At 33.6% G+C, this 15,635-nt stretch overlaps 1 protein-coding gene across 3 annotated transcripts in view; it reads right to left on the bottom strand.

The window, feature by feature from the left end:
- The window catches only part of LOC115224757 (basement membrane-specific heparan sulfate proteoglycan core protein), a 369,665-nt gene that overhangs the window by 14,875 nt on the left and 339,155 nt on the right, over positions 1 to 15,635 (bottom strand). For all 3 annotated transcript variants that reach the window (XM_029795652.2, XM_036513837.1, XM_029795655.2), the window contains 3 exons: positions 8,482 to 8,609; positions 6,245 to 6,416; positions 2,895 to 3,026 (listed from right to left, as the gene is read on the bottom strand). In XM_029795652.2, the coding sequence (XP_029651512.1) occupies positions 2,895 to 3,026; positions 6,245 to 6,416; positions 8,482 to 8,609 (432 nt within the window). The remainder of the gene's footprint in view (positions 1 to 2,894; positions 3,027 to 6,244; positions 6,417 to 8,481; positions 8,610 to 15,635) is intronic.

Raw genomic sequence — 15,635 nt, 5'->3', positions numbered from 1 at the left:
CGCCACCGAGGCAGTTGATGGCGTACATCCCCATCACCACATCAACTCCATCTATCACGCGTTCGGTCACAATTGCCTGCAGCCTTAGCGTCGCGCTGCGCACCACTATCTCTACCTTGCTGCTGCCTCTGCAATGGATTTCGCTGCCGTCGACTGCCCGGACACTACTCACCCCGTTCCATTCCTTCGTCACCCTCGAAGTCACCAGGGTGGTCGTACAGCCCGTATCCACAAGGGCCTTGAACGTCTCCCCCTCAGCCTCCATTTCAATCAATGGCAGCGTCTCCAATAGCGCCTCTACTCGTTTGAGGGGATAGTTCGAGAGGCAGCAACTTCCCCGCGTTCGTTTCCCTGGTCGCAATCACGGGCAATGTGCCCTGTCTGCCTGCATCGATAGCAAACAGGCCCCGGCTGCGTACAGTCCCGTGCCATGTGCGGTTTTCTCGGGACGTCGTCCGTCTTTACGCGCCTCCATCACCGCCATCGCTATCGCCTTCCGCCCAGAGTGTCTCGTCAACACGCGAGCCTGAGCTACAAGTTCGCTCAACGGCATCATTTTAACCCCGGGCAGTCGTTGTAGGTGAATCCCTACATCGTCGGGGAACCCATTCACGAACGCCAGTCGGGCTGCTCTCTCCAGTCCTTCTCCGGCAAACCCGGCCAGAGTCGCTAGCCTTCTAACTTCTGATGCAAAGTCGTCCACTTGGCCTCCCGTCCACCTGATTGCACCTAGCTTAGCAAAAGCTGTGTACTCGCATTCCATGTAGGCGTCACGCAAGCGTCGCTCTATATTCTCCTTGCTGAGCTGTTCCTCTTCATCCATCTCTAGGTAGAGCGTCAACACGCTCCCTTCCAAATACAGCGCCATAAGACTCGCCACGTCGCTTATGCCCTGCAGTCTTGCCACCAGCCTGATTTTACGAATCCAGGCCACTACATCGCCTTCGCCATTAAAAGGTCTGACGACGTCACTGGCGATCCTAATTTTTGCAGACATCGTGTTGAAAAAAATGTAAATGTTTAAGAACAGCCGAAATAGCTTGTAGTGGGTGCGCGAGTTGAATATAGAGGCACCTACCTTCTCTTCTTAGTGACGGAGACCCTCCAGTGATGACTAGTCCTTCCTCACAGCCCCGACCCGAACACTAACGATAGCAGCTGCTAGCCCAAACCCTTAGCGACGTCCTCACACGTCTTGTCACCTGCACGACCCACGTTGGAAAGGGCGCAATTCCCCGCTCCCTGCGCACGCCTGACGGCTGACCCCTTCCGGTTGCCCCAGCTTCCGGTCAACGCACCCGGCTGCTGATGTCCAGCTGCTGACGTCATCCCACAGGATCAGTCTTGGCCCATACTGATTGTTTTTTTTTCTTTTGTTTCGATAGGTTTAAATACATCATTTTCACACTAGTAATTGCTGTTGTCTCAATGGTCTTGTGGGTAAAGTCATGGACACAACACATGAACCTCTTTAACAAAGGTTCAACCTTTGTAAAAGTAGTCAGTGTTTTTTTTTCCCCCATCTCCTTCTCCATTTACAGAAAAAATAAGATAAGATCATATCACCTCTATCTACCCCACTGTCTTGTTTGTCACCAACCACTGGGCCACAAGGCCAGTAATACTACTTATACAAAATATGAGATACTTAAATCTATTTTAATGATTGGTTAGTGATTACATTAGTTTGATAGGTTTAAATATATAATTTTCAAACTAGTTATTGTTGTTGTCTCAATGGTCTTGTGGGTAAAGACATGGACACAGCAACACATATACCCCTTGGACAAAGGTTCAATCCTTGTAAAAGTATTCAGTGTTTTTTTTTTTACCTCCCTTCTCCATTTACAGAAAAAATAAAATCATATCACACTCCCTACCTACCACCCTTATCCACTGGGCCGCAAGGCCAGTAACACTACTTATACAAAATATGAGATATATAAATCTATTTTAATGATTGGTTAGTGATTACATTAGTTTGATAGGTTCTCGTTTATTTATTTAATGAACGTGTTGTGTATTTATAGTTATTTAACTTATAATTAGTTTATTTTTTCAATTGTAGACATAAATGTATATAAATATATGGATATGTATGTGTTTGTGTATATTGATGTATAAATGTATGTGTATATATATTAGGTAGGACTGTATATATGTAGCTGTGGCTTTGTGTAAGAATATATCAATATATATGTATACATGTATATTTATGTATATGTGTATAGAGGTTTGGTGTGGTACATCAAAGACTTAGTGGGAGTGTGTTGTGTTCAGTAAAGCCACGAAACAAACTTTGTTTTGTAATAAGGGTAGTAGTATCAATGACCATTTATTGCCCTCTCTCAGCCGAACACAATGAATATATCAAAACTATGTTGTTTTTACACAGACCAGCATTCAGTTAAGTTAGCAGTCAAATGAGCCACAGTTGGGTTTATGACACCAAAATTTGTCTTTGTGTAATGGGATCTAACAATGGTAAAGCAAAGATCTTGAAGGCATTGTATATCTATAGGATATTTAGTGAAACAAACCCTCCCTCTTGGATATTTGCTCAATCAGTGTACGTTCAGAAAATTGAGAGCATCTTTGTTCTACAACATTGTAGAATAGTAACAAGTGTGGAAAGACATGAGTAGGGAGAAAATTTGTGAGGGACCATATTCTGGGGCAGGAGAGATTGGGTATTATGATACTACAAAAATATATAATTATAAAGAAAATTTACCATCTTTAATGTGTGATGCAGAGCTCATTAAGGATACCTAGAATATATTATCCTGAATACTAAATACATTTTTGATAAAATAAAGCGAATGACAGAATTAATCGAATAATTTTTTTTTTTTTTGAAAAATAATAAATAACAACAAAAACTTTAGCTTTACCGTTTTCACAATTGAGACCAATGAAACCAAGTTGACAGTCACAGCGGTAACCAGCACCGGTAACTGAGCAGAGGCCAGCATTTTGACAGGGGTTATTGGTGCAAATGTCAACCTTTGATTTACAACGTTCTCCTATAAAAAAGAAAGATATGGTTAAAAATATCAGTAAAAAAATATTTGTTAATTTTACTTTTTATAGTATTTAGTTTGAAGATGAAAAAGAAGAGAGGAGTGTTCATAACCTTTCTATGCCTGCCACCAGTGAGGATAGAAAGAGTTTAGGAGCATCAGAAGTCATCAATTAGAGAGTACAAACAGTTCAGAACTAGAGAAAAGTTGGGTTGCCTCTGGCAAAATGATGAAGTCTTTTTGATGAGGACCTTTGTTTGAGTAGGTAGGTAGGTAGGTATATATATATATATATATATATATATATATATATATAGAGAGAGAGAGAGAGAGGTATCAGTGAAAAGGATGTTTCAAGACAGCTTATATTGGAGAATGGTTAGGTAGGGAAGACAATCAACAAGAGTCTTAGTAAAGAATAAATATTTAGGAGAAAGGAAAATAGGAGCAAAAGATATTAACATCAACAGAAGAGACACACATACATAATTCTGTTCAATTATAATATTTGTTCAGGCCTATTCATGTCCACTGCTTAGTGGTTCTCTATGCTTTGCTGATGAAATCTAATAAGACTGAAACATGTCTGGTGTTATCTTCCATATTCATCAAACTCATTAATATTAGGTTTTTTTCTTTCATCACATATTCATGACCTATGCTCAATAGAGTTAATGTTTAGTGTTATCATTGATAAATTAATATCTGCTGGAAAAATGTTGGCTGGCGACAGGGAATTCCAGCAAGCTGATGTTCCAGGGAAATAAATCCCAGTTTGCACACAACCTGGTAGTGAGACACAGTTGTTGCTGCTGTTGTTTAGCCCCAGGTCAACTCTGACTGAACCTATGATCATGACACCATTTTATTCCTCGGATAGAGTATACAACATATCTAGGGTCACATGATCTGAGAGAGATTTTGCAGCTATTTCTTTTAGTAAGTCAAGTGACCACTTAGAAGCTTCCTTCATCAGCACAATAAGGGGTGAGAGGGTTGACAAGAGGAAGAGATACAAATGTGGAGGTAATATTTATGCGGATGTTCCATTAGAACAAACTATACTGTGGTAGATACCGTGAGAGAAACTCCATTAGTGGCTTTAGGTACAAAATGCAGACTTATTGATATCTGAAGTGGGGAGATGATTCCTCACCATCTTCAGTACTGAGATCATCAGATCATGTGATTTCAACCTTCTTTGGTTTTGTTAAGGATGGATGCTTGACTACTAGAGATAGCAGCAACTCATCCCCCCACCAATGATATACATAAAAACAGTGCCAGAACAGGCGCTGGTGTTGCAATTAGCCAGTGAGCTTATTAAAAATATATATATTAGCGACAGAGATAGAATTAATACCACAAGGTAAATATTTATCCCCACTTAAATGTGGATGTTCTGTTAGAACAAAGTAATATTTATTTTTTTAACAGATGTGAAAGCATAAGGCCTGAAGAAGGTGTGGTAAAACAGTGAAGGAGGGAGGTGTAGAAAGAGAGAGGGGTGCAAAGAATAAGTTTAGCTTGCAAGTATAGTGGTACTGTATTAGTAGCATAGTAGTAGCAGTATAATGGTAGGTCATTAATTTATAATGGTTTTCACTTGGAAGAGATAATAAATATAAATATTTATCACTATAGTGATAAATGTGTCACTTATAACTTAATTGTAAGTATTTATCACCATACACAAATCTTAACTCAGGCTGCGTAAACGCTGCGGTGAATTATACACCCCAAGACGCTGAACGTGCATGAATGTTGAAGATAATAAAGCTTGCTCTTTTTCATCGCTATAATAACAGTTTCATAGTTGCAGAAATAAATTTCATCAACAGGTTGAAGAAAATGAAGAAAAAGAAATTATTTACTAAGTTTATTTACAAACATTTAATATTTACAGTACATTTTTTAAAGTCAAAAGCAGACTGTCATATTAACTAATTCTTTCATAACTAAGCTACAAGAGTTTTAAACAACAATTCAAAATAGCCTTGTTGAATTAGGTAAGAGACTTGGCATGGCAATAACGAATATCTCAAGAGAGTGAGTGTCATGGGATTGAGCGATGACCAACGAACACTGATTAATTTCCCAAAAATCAGGGTTTTTATAACTGCTCATACTTGAATTCTAAGAACCATATTTCATGAAAGATTTCTCTTTGACGAAAGTTAGAATTCAAATATGGGCAGTAATTTTAACCAATGGGAAACTAACAATTATACTTATTTGGCCAACATGACCAGGATGTCATATTACCGCCGATAAAGGTTTATTATGACTTGCTACACTACGGCAGTAATACTAAAAGGTATGTTTTTCCAACATGTTTCTATCTGATTTAATCATAATTTTAAAATTAGTCTCCTATTACAATTCACTTCACATGTAGGATTGCTTACAGCCTTTAGCATCCAGATTACTCTTTCAAATCTAATGCTTATTTATTCACATTGTTTTGAATTAATTAACTATTATCTCCTGGCCTTGAGATTTCAATGATGTGATTTTTAGACTGACATTGTAGAGTTGGTATAAGAGGCTTGATCCAGCTGTTTATCATGTAAAACATGTAGAATATTTGTGCTTGATATGGCCACTTTAAATGCTACATGGTCAGGGGAATATTACGTTCCATCCCTCTTCCAGTACATGACTGGTATTTACCAAATCAACTTGTGAAATATGAAAAGTAAACTGGAACTGGGCAGGATTTGAACTCAGAACAAAGTACTGTAACTAAAGTATTTTGTCAGATACTCTAATGATTCAGCCGATAGATAAAAAACAAACAAAAACAGAATGAAAAAAGAAAAACAAGCAAAAATAAAACACTCGGGAATGATCATATTTGCAGGTGTGACTATGTGATAAGAAGTTTACTCCTCAAGCTCATGGTTTGGGGTTCAGCCCCACTGAATGCCACCACCTTGAACAAGTGTCACCTGGGGCCAACCAAAGCTTTGTGAGAGGATTTGGTAGACAGAAACTGAAAGAAGCCCATTGATTACATGTGTGTCTGAGTGTGTGTTTGTCCCCCACTTGGCAAATAGTATTGGTTTCTTTACATTCCCATAACTTAGTACCAAACTAAAAAAGAAAATAAGTACAGGTATTTGTTTGACTAAATCCTTCAAAACGATGCCCCAGCATGGCCATTGTCCAATGACTAAAACATATAAAAGAGAAAACGTCTGAGTGGAGAATCTACTGACCTGAATATTGTGGATCACAGATACAGAGGTATTCACTAATCGAGATGTCTTCACAGAGGCCGTTGTTCTTGCAGGGCTTCCTGTCACAGGGACGTTTCTCACCGCAGTCGATGATATCGGAACTTTCTTGGGCATCTTTGATTAAGTGGACTGCTCTGTCATTGACTTCAAGCTGATGGAATGAAGAGGAGAGGAAAAATTAGTGAGTGAGTGATTCACTCTGGGAGAGTAAGGAGGACTGGGAAATGTCAGAGGAAGAGGAGAGATTAGAACATGATGTAGAGGAAGAAAAAAGAGAGTGGAGAAATTTAAACCCAAAGGGAGGGAGAGAGAGAGAGAACAATTACATAAGCAGATGAAATTAGATGCCACATGATGTCATTTAGTTAAGTGGACTACTTAAATTAATTCTCATGTACAATGAAGACCCTTAATATTTAGATCTAACAATCTGAGTAAAAGGGCACTTGAGAACATCATGCATAAATACGTGTGTGTGCATGTATGCGTATGTGCATATGTACACAAGCTGAGATATCAGAAGATCCAACTACGTGCTGCAGAAACTCTCAAGTAACAGGCTACTAGACTTGCTTTGCTTATGACAGCTCGTCAAAGATAATAACAGCATCAATCAAAGACATTCAACCTCTTTTCTGCCCCCAGCTCATTCTTATGGGAGTAGATGTGCCTGACAAGACCAATATAAGACCGGCACATCCTGTGGCACAGAAGGTGACTCCCAAACAACAGCTGCAGGGGGACAATATTTTCTCCTCTCTTCATGCAATCTCTTGGATTCAGTTTCAAAGCACTGCATGTGTGTGTGTCACTGCATCACTGTATAAACCAAACCATCAGCTGTGGTTGTACACTATCAGCCACAATGTGATTCCTCGCATTGTTGTAGATGTCAAATAATTCCACCCTGTTGGCTAAGGGAGGAACAGCCCAACATTCCAACTGAATGGAATGCCAGATGATCACAGGGTTATTCCTTTTCAGCTGAGTGAACTGGAGCAACATATATATGTACACCTGTAAATATACCCGCTCTCTCGAAATTGCTGGCTTTGTGCCAAAATTTGAAATCAATTTATACATACATCTACACGTGTGTGTATGTGTGTGTGTGTGTATATATATATATATATATATATATATAACTTGACCATCTCAATGGAACAGGGATTGCACCACAACAATTTAAAAGATATACACACACACATATTTATACATACACCCAAATATTAATAACTATATATATATATATATATATATATATATATATATATATATATATAAGATTTCACTAGTACCCCTGGAGATTTTTGCTGGGATAGACAAAGCTTGGGAGAAAGAAGTCTCTTAAGGGCCAAGAACTGTATTTTGAGCAGGTATCAACACATCCCAAGGAGCTACAGCACCAACACAAGCAGAAACTTTTACCTTATTTGTCAATCTGTACCTGATATCAACCAAGTTACTCTAAGTGAACACAAAACCAAAACATTGTTCTTAATGTGTGGTAACAATATTTCAAGGGCTGCATTGTGTTCCAGATGACATCTTATGACCTTCCTTATCATTGTGTGTTTACCCATGAGGGCAACTGCATGGTCCCTGAGTGACATACAGGTCTGCATCTGTCTGGAGCCAACACCGTCTGCATTGATGATTAAGCATTTGGGATATTCATTAAGCAACTGAATGACCTTACTGAAATAGTTGGCTTTCCAGATTCATTTATCTTCCTTGACCATCTCAATCGAACAGGGACTGCACAACAACAATTCAAAAGATGTATACACACACACATTTATACATACACTCACACACATATATACATACACACATACATATATGTATATATCATCATCATTTAACGTCCGTTTTCTTTGCTAGCATGGGTTGGACAGTTCAGCCGGGATCTGGGAAGCCAGGAAGCTGCACCAGGCTCTAGTCTGATTTGGAAGTGTTTCTACAGCTGGAAGCCCTTCCTAACACCAACCACTATATAATGCATAAATCTTTAAACAGGGGCACACACACACAAACACACAAAATGCTTGCTGGGGAACACATGTTGTTGTTGTTCTAAACATCACTGAAGGTGAATGAAAAAATAACAAACTGAAAACTTATATGAAATGAATAACGAGACAATTGAAGGTTCAAGTATTAGTGTCACCTTCAACTGTTTTATATTGTTCTCATTGGGCAGAAGGGAAACTTACCTCTCCAATACATCCGACAAAACCAGTACTGATGCTTGTACCATCAGCAACTTTGTATTGTGGGTCAACTCCACCCAAGTACAGAGGCTGGCGCAGGTTTAAGCCAACTCGGCTTCCAGGTGAAGAATCTATTAAGAAGATAAAGAATTACACATGTTTATATAGATTTTTATCAACGCAACCACACATATATCAATGTATATGTATATATATATATCTATGTGTGAGTGTGTGTTTGTGTGTATATGTGGGTATGAATGCGAATATATATGTATATAAATGTACATATATAAATATATATATATATATACACAGCAGTACAAACTATTGAATACAAATGGGTTATTTCATGTTTCTGACCTACAGAAAACAAACTCCAAGCCTGCACATATTTCCTCACTATGAAAATTGCAAATGTAATCTGTAATTTTTTAATAAAATTTGTTTTTATACAACTAAGAATTACATTTATAAGTTTACATTTTGAGTAAATATGTACTGATATGAAAATTGTTTTTTCAAGAACATATAACATGGAAAAACTCATGCATAGCCAATAGTTTGTATCAGACCTTACATATATATATATATATATATATATATATATATATATATACACACACACACACATATATATACATATATATATATATATATATATATATACATATATATATATGTATATATATATATATATGTGTGTGTGTGTGTGTGTGTGTGTGTGTGTGTGTGTGTGTGTGTGTGTGTTACTTTAAAATCATATTAAGTACAATATCTTTTGATATTCACAATAAAAAGTTTTGCGGCATATACATATTACACAAACACACACACATTTATATATATATATATATATATATATATATATATAGGTTATAAAATGAGATAGGGGTTGAAAATTCAACCCACCATGGGATAATATATATCCAATATACTGCCAGATAGGTACCCAACAAGATTAATACATAGATGTTAAAAATTGTCAAACAATCAGTTCATCTATTGTATTATATGGGTAAAGGTAATAATATTACCGTAAATTAATACTACAAAATTAGAGAATGGAGAAACATACTTAAATCAATAAAACATCAACTATCCGATGATACCCAATCAATACTTTAATACACCATTACATATGAGTAAAGGCATTATACAAAATGAGATATACAGTAATAGTAAAAAGATAAAGAGATATAAGTAAAAAATTTCAAATATAATATGCAATTAGCCGATAATGTGAAATTAACTCATTCGTTGATTTTGGGTTTGGATGATGATAACAATTGTAACACTTATAATGTGAATGGTAGTATAGGGGTGGAGACCAATCTTAGATTTCCTCATTCTGTTAATCTTTGTAATAGCAGAAACAAAAATAAATGTGTATTTGGTAATCAATGCCTCAGGAAGGAGGTAGTTTACCAATGCACTGTAGATACACAATTGAGTAGTAGGGTGTATATCGGGGCAACTATGAATAGCATAAAACAAAGATTGAATTATCACAGATATACTTTTAGAAATAAAAATAGAATGTACTCTACAGGGCTAAGTGCATACATTTGGGAACTTAAAAGTAAGAACTTAGATTTTAGATTAAACTGGAAAATACTAACTTCAGCACCTGTGTATAATGGAAAAAATAAAAAATGCTCTCTATGTATTAATGAAATTTTTTTCATTATTAAAGCGGGTCGGCAAATTATTAACAACATTAATGAAAAAAACTTCTTTTGCATTCATAGGCTACCGTTCACCTTTTCTAGATTCAAATAGAACTTAGCACTTCCACTATTATTAATTTTTTAACTCCCTTCTTTAACTAACTATACCTGTGGTCTTCTATAATTCTTAAGTATACAACTTATAAATTTATAATTTTATAATTTTTATAGCTACATTTGTATAATAATAATAGATGTGTCTAGTATTATTTGTTTCTTGTTTTTTGTATGTGGGTTTTTGTTTGTTTTTTAAGGGAAATGCAATATGACACGAAATAACATATTCATTTTGGTATTTGCCTTGTAATATGTGATTTTTGAAGTTTTCTAATATTGCATAGTATATTGCATAGTATATATGTATATCTTGGTTAGATACCTAGCTCTAGATAATGTAATGATATTGTATATGTAATATATGAGAGCCTTTTATGAGTTTGGTGTGTTTAGGTTGAGAATATAGGTTTTTTGTATGTGTTTATTTGGAAGGTTTTTATTGTATATTTGGTCTTTCTTTGTACTCACCTTAATTTGTATCTTATGCTACTTACTAATAAACCTTTTTCATTTTTTTCATTTTCTCATTTACATACATTTGGCTTTATAAATATTACCAGCCTTATATATTTAGTTTATATCTATAGTCCTCTGGATCTGTACTTTAAATTATCCTTCCATACATATTTACTTTCAACAATATAACATATATATTCACTTTATTTATTTTTTATTTTATTTTATTGTAATGTTATCAATCTCTGCATTTAGTCTTCTAATTATTTATTTATTTGCCTATTTAAGTGTAGATGTTTACATACATATCAAGTCATCTAATTTGTTATCTATTTATTTTTTACTTATTTACTTATACTAGGGTAGTTTTATACATACATATCTATCATTTATTTTTATTTAATTTTAATAATATATGAATACATATATACTGGTTTGTACTTATAATATGTGTATAACCGTATTTATTCCTTCGTATTTATTCCTTCTTATTTATCTTATCACATTTTATCTTAAGTATTTATAATATAAATTTTAAAAAATTTCTGTGATGTTCTCATAAGCGTTTACATTAGTACTTCCCCTTCTATTTTTTAATGCCTAAACTGGTATATTATGGCATTAAATTTATTAAGTAAATAAGTGATTTATTTATAATATATAAATTAATATATATTTTATATTTTATAATTTAGCGTACTTGGAATCATAACAAACTTACGATAAATCTAACAACCGTATGTTTACTATGCAACAAACCAGTGTTATAAATTTTAAGTTACCCATGAAATAATTATCTGACTTAGTAACATACTGATATTTAAAAATATATTTATATCTAAATTAAATATTTTATGAAATGCATGGGTGGTTCTTTTTCGTTATTTGAGGCACAGTTATAATTTTGAAGGACTAAATGGTAGCATAGTTGCTTCCCTTTTTGTTTATCTATGTGCTAGTTGTTGCTTGTGATTATGTATGTGTATAAGTGTATGTATATACATATAACTATGTGTGTATGTGCGATTGATCTGTAGATGCGTGTGTGAATATTGGCGTTCCTTGACTAACCAACCGTATAATTTTCTTTTGTGATTTAAATTTCAAACCAATAGCCAATCGAATTAATCTAAATTTTCTTTACCTAGTGATCAGCATTTCTAAACTCATAGTTATTTCGATCTTGAAAGGATGGACTTGGTGCAAACTTAACTGTATCTATTATTATTATTATTATTTTTATTATTAATATTAATAGTAATTTTTATTAACTTTCATAGCTTTAGAATTTTATGAACTGAACCATGGTTTTAATTATTATTTTTCATCTCCCTTGTGTTAGTTTTTTTAAAAAAACTATTAGCCAAATATGTATAATATCGGTACTTATTAATATTAATATATACACTGATATATATTTTGTTTTATTTTGTTCTGTTTACCTTCCTTTATTGTACCAATGAGTATTATATTATATAAGTGTAGCATTATGATGTATAAGTTTTTATATTTTACATTTTTATATTTTTATATTTATATGTATATGGTTATATAATATTTTTCACAATTATAACAAATTTAATTTAATTCTCTGAAGAGGCCGTGGGGCATCCTTGTTAATGCCTCATTTATACCTGCCTTTATGGCTTAGAGGTTAAATGAGGTATGACTGCCCTCACTGCCGAAACAGCTGTCAGTTTTGATTTAATTGCATATTATATTTGAAATTTTTTACTTATATCTCTTTATCTTTTTACTATTACTGTATATCTCATTTTGTATAATGCCTTTACTCATATGTAATGGTGTATTAAAGTATTGATTGGGTATCATCGGATAGTTGATGTTTTATTGATTTAAGTATGTTTCTCCATTCTCTAATTTTGTAGTATATATATATATATATATTTTATACATATATATAAATATTGATAGATAGGTAGATAGATAAAGACAGAAAGAAGTGAAAGATATACCAATGTATGTGTTTTGTAAGATAGTTTATTTTGTTAAATAAATATTAGTGACATTCCTTTGAAATTAAAAAAAAAGAAAAGAAAAGAAACAAAATAAAGCAAAGAGGAATAAATAAAAAGAAGAAAGTAATCAGGAAATATTAAGAGACAAAGACAAAGAACAAACAAAAAAAGACAACAAAGAAATGCACAACCTCGTCCTTAATCCCTGCCTTCACCCGACCCACCGACAGGGGGGGAAAAAGAATACAAAATGATAGAAAGCAAAAGAAATTTAGAAGTTTGTGTATGTGTGCATGCATGTAGATGTTTGTGTGTATGTGTGTGTGTGATTTATTTGTTTTAGCCACTGCAGTTAAGGTCATTCTAGGGAAAAAAAACTGCCTCTGTGGTATGTGTGTAGTTGAAGGATATTAAACAGTTGAGCTAGTTTGTTAAAATTCAAGATAGTTGATCTCTTTTGCAAACACTGTCTCCTTCTCATTCTCTGACTAAACTGAAAACAAAAATAAAAACAGTCTTTTTGCTTTTGTGTCATTATGTTTATAATGTCCAACATGGGCTTGTGACAATTGTGGACAACGAAATGGATACAGAAACACCAATAGTAAAACTGACACTGAAATTGTTCAACAGATAGATGTTGTTGTTGCTATTGCTGTTGCTTAATCACAGGCCATAATTAACCAAACAGACCTATGTATGACTAGAAAGACATTCCAGTCTTGACCATGGTATATTTTTGTATATCCAAGACATTATCAAATAAGCGCTGTTATTTGATTAAGGCTGCAATTTGATGGTAATTTAGCTGCTATTTTAAGCAGGTTAAAAGACTACTTGCAGGCTTCTTTCATTGGTTTAAGAATAAATATAACATTATATAGATACAAGGATGATTATTGTTTTTTTTCTTTTTTGTCTGATATATTCCCAGTAATGTCCAGATCTAACAGCAAGGCAACAACTGCAACTGACCACACAGCTGTCATTGAGTTTCTCACCATTATTTGCTGTTTATCTATGAAAACAGACAAGGGTCTGGAAGAGTTGAGAAGACAATACCACAAGATGGCTTGTTTATTGGGGGAAGATTTACAACACATTGCATTACTGCGTGGAGAATTATTGTACAACATTCATCAGGACCCAAAGGATTGTCATACGTTTTTTTTTAGTTCCAAGAACTGTGGTACATTCATTAGTAGCAGGAAAATTAAGACATTCTTTGTTGCTAATAATAATCACAATAATAATGGTTTCAAATTTTGGCACAAGGACAAAAATTTCAAAGGTGGGTAAAAGATGATTACATCGACCCCAGTGCTCAACTGCTTTTTATTTGGTTGACCCTAGGGGGAGGAAGGGTAAAGTTGACCTCAACTGAATTTGAACTTAGGACATAAAGAGCCAGAGAAATGCTGTTGAGCATTTTGTGTGACATGCTAACATACACATCAGGCCATAAATTTTAGGAGATTTTCAGATAATAAAATCATCCTCAGTGCTTGACTTGTACTTTCGTTTATCACCTTCAGAAGGTTGAACAACAACGTTGCTTTTGGTAGAATTTGGAAGAAGTTGATAATTTGGAGGAAAAGGTTTTGTGGTGGTGTAACAAGTTAAAATATTTATTTGAATGATCTATATATTGAAATTTATAAGAGAAAGAAGGAATGGGCGACGACAAGTTAGTTGTCAAAACCATATGTTTTGAAGACCCACATGCTAGCTAGAGATAGAAGAAGAAACAGACCAACAATTAGAAGACAATGTAGCATGAGAAAGACAACATAAAAGGAGAAGAAAATGAAATATAAATAGTTATTTCACACAAGTTGTAGACAAAAAGAAAAACAAAATATTAAACACAGACATTTTGGTCATTCAAGGTTAAAATTTTCCCCAGTTGTGTTAATTTTAGGAAATTTTGATGTATTTCCTATGGTTTTATATTAAAAATTCAGGTTAATTCTGTTTGTGAAAACACATTTAGTTCTGCTGTAAGGTAAATTTGAAATTAAAACCACAAGTATATGTAAAAGAGAGGTGGAATGTAAGAGTGAGAAAGAAAGCTTGTGCATGGCAACTGAAAAATCACAATATCCAACATAACAGTGAATCAGCTTCTTTGAATTGCCAAAATTACAAACTTTCTTGTTAGACTGAAATCAATCTATAGATAGATATATTTAGATTCATATCTTATCTGTCTTTAAGTTTTACAGGTTTTAAACTCCAAAATTACTTTACAGCAATAATTAAATATATATTATATTTATTTATATTCCCTGTTGGTTATTTATTCTGTATAGTTGTATTATATAATTAAAAATTAGTTAATTAATCAGAAGAAAGAATAAGAAAAATATAAATTATTAATTCAAAGAAACAACAAAATATGCAAAAACTCTTCATCTGCTAATTAATTTTCCTTCTTCACTTCAAGGTGCATTTTCTTATTTTTAATATATGAAATATTAGTTTATAAGTTTTGTTTAAAAAAATAAATAATTTATATTTAATTAATTTTTAAAACAAGTTAAAACAAATTCTTTTAGAACTTCAAATTAAGAAGAAAAAATTCATTAATTTCTCTTTTTCATTGTTAACATTTATTTACCAACATGGTATCATTAATGCAGTTCATAATTAAATGCTTTAATCTTTTAAATAATAATGCTTTGTATGGTTAATTTTAAAGGGAAAAAATAGAGATTAATTAAGAAAATATTTGTTGCTAGTTGTTTAAATTATATATATATGTAATATATATATATATATATATATATATATATATATATATATATATATATATATATATATATATATAGTTTAAACCATTAGCATTCATGGTATTAATGGTGTTAGAAATGTCAACATCCATGAACAACATATTAAACTAAGAAACAATATGACTAAGATAAGACGTGATTCA

The sequence above is a fragment of the Octopus sinensis genome, linkage group LG26 (assembly GCF_006345805.1).
Source record: "Octopus sinensis linkage group LG26, ASM634580v1, whole genome shotgun sequence".
Lineage (NCBI taxonomy): Eukaryota > Metazoa > Mollusca > Cephalopoda > Octopoda > Octopodidae > Octopus > Octopus sinensis.
The sequence above is the reverse complement of the archived record's forward strand: the minus strand, read 5'-3'. Positions and strand labels throughout refer to the sequence as shown.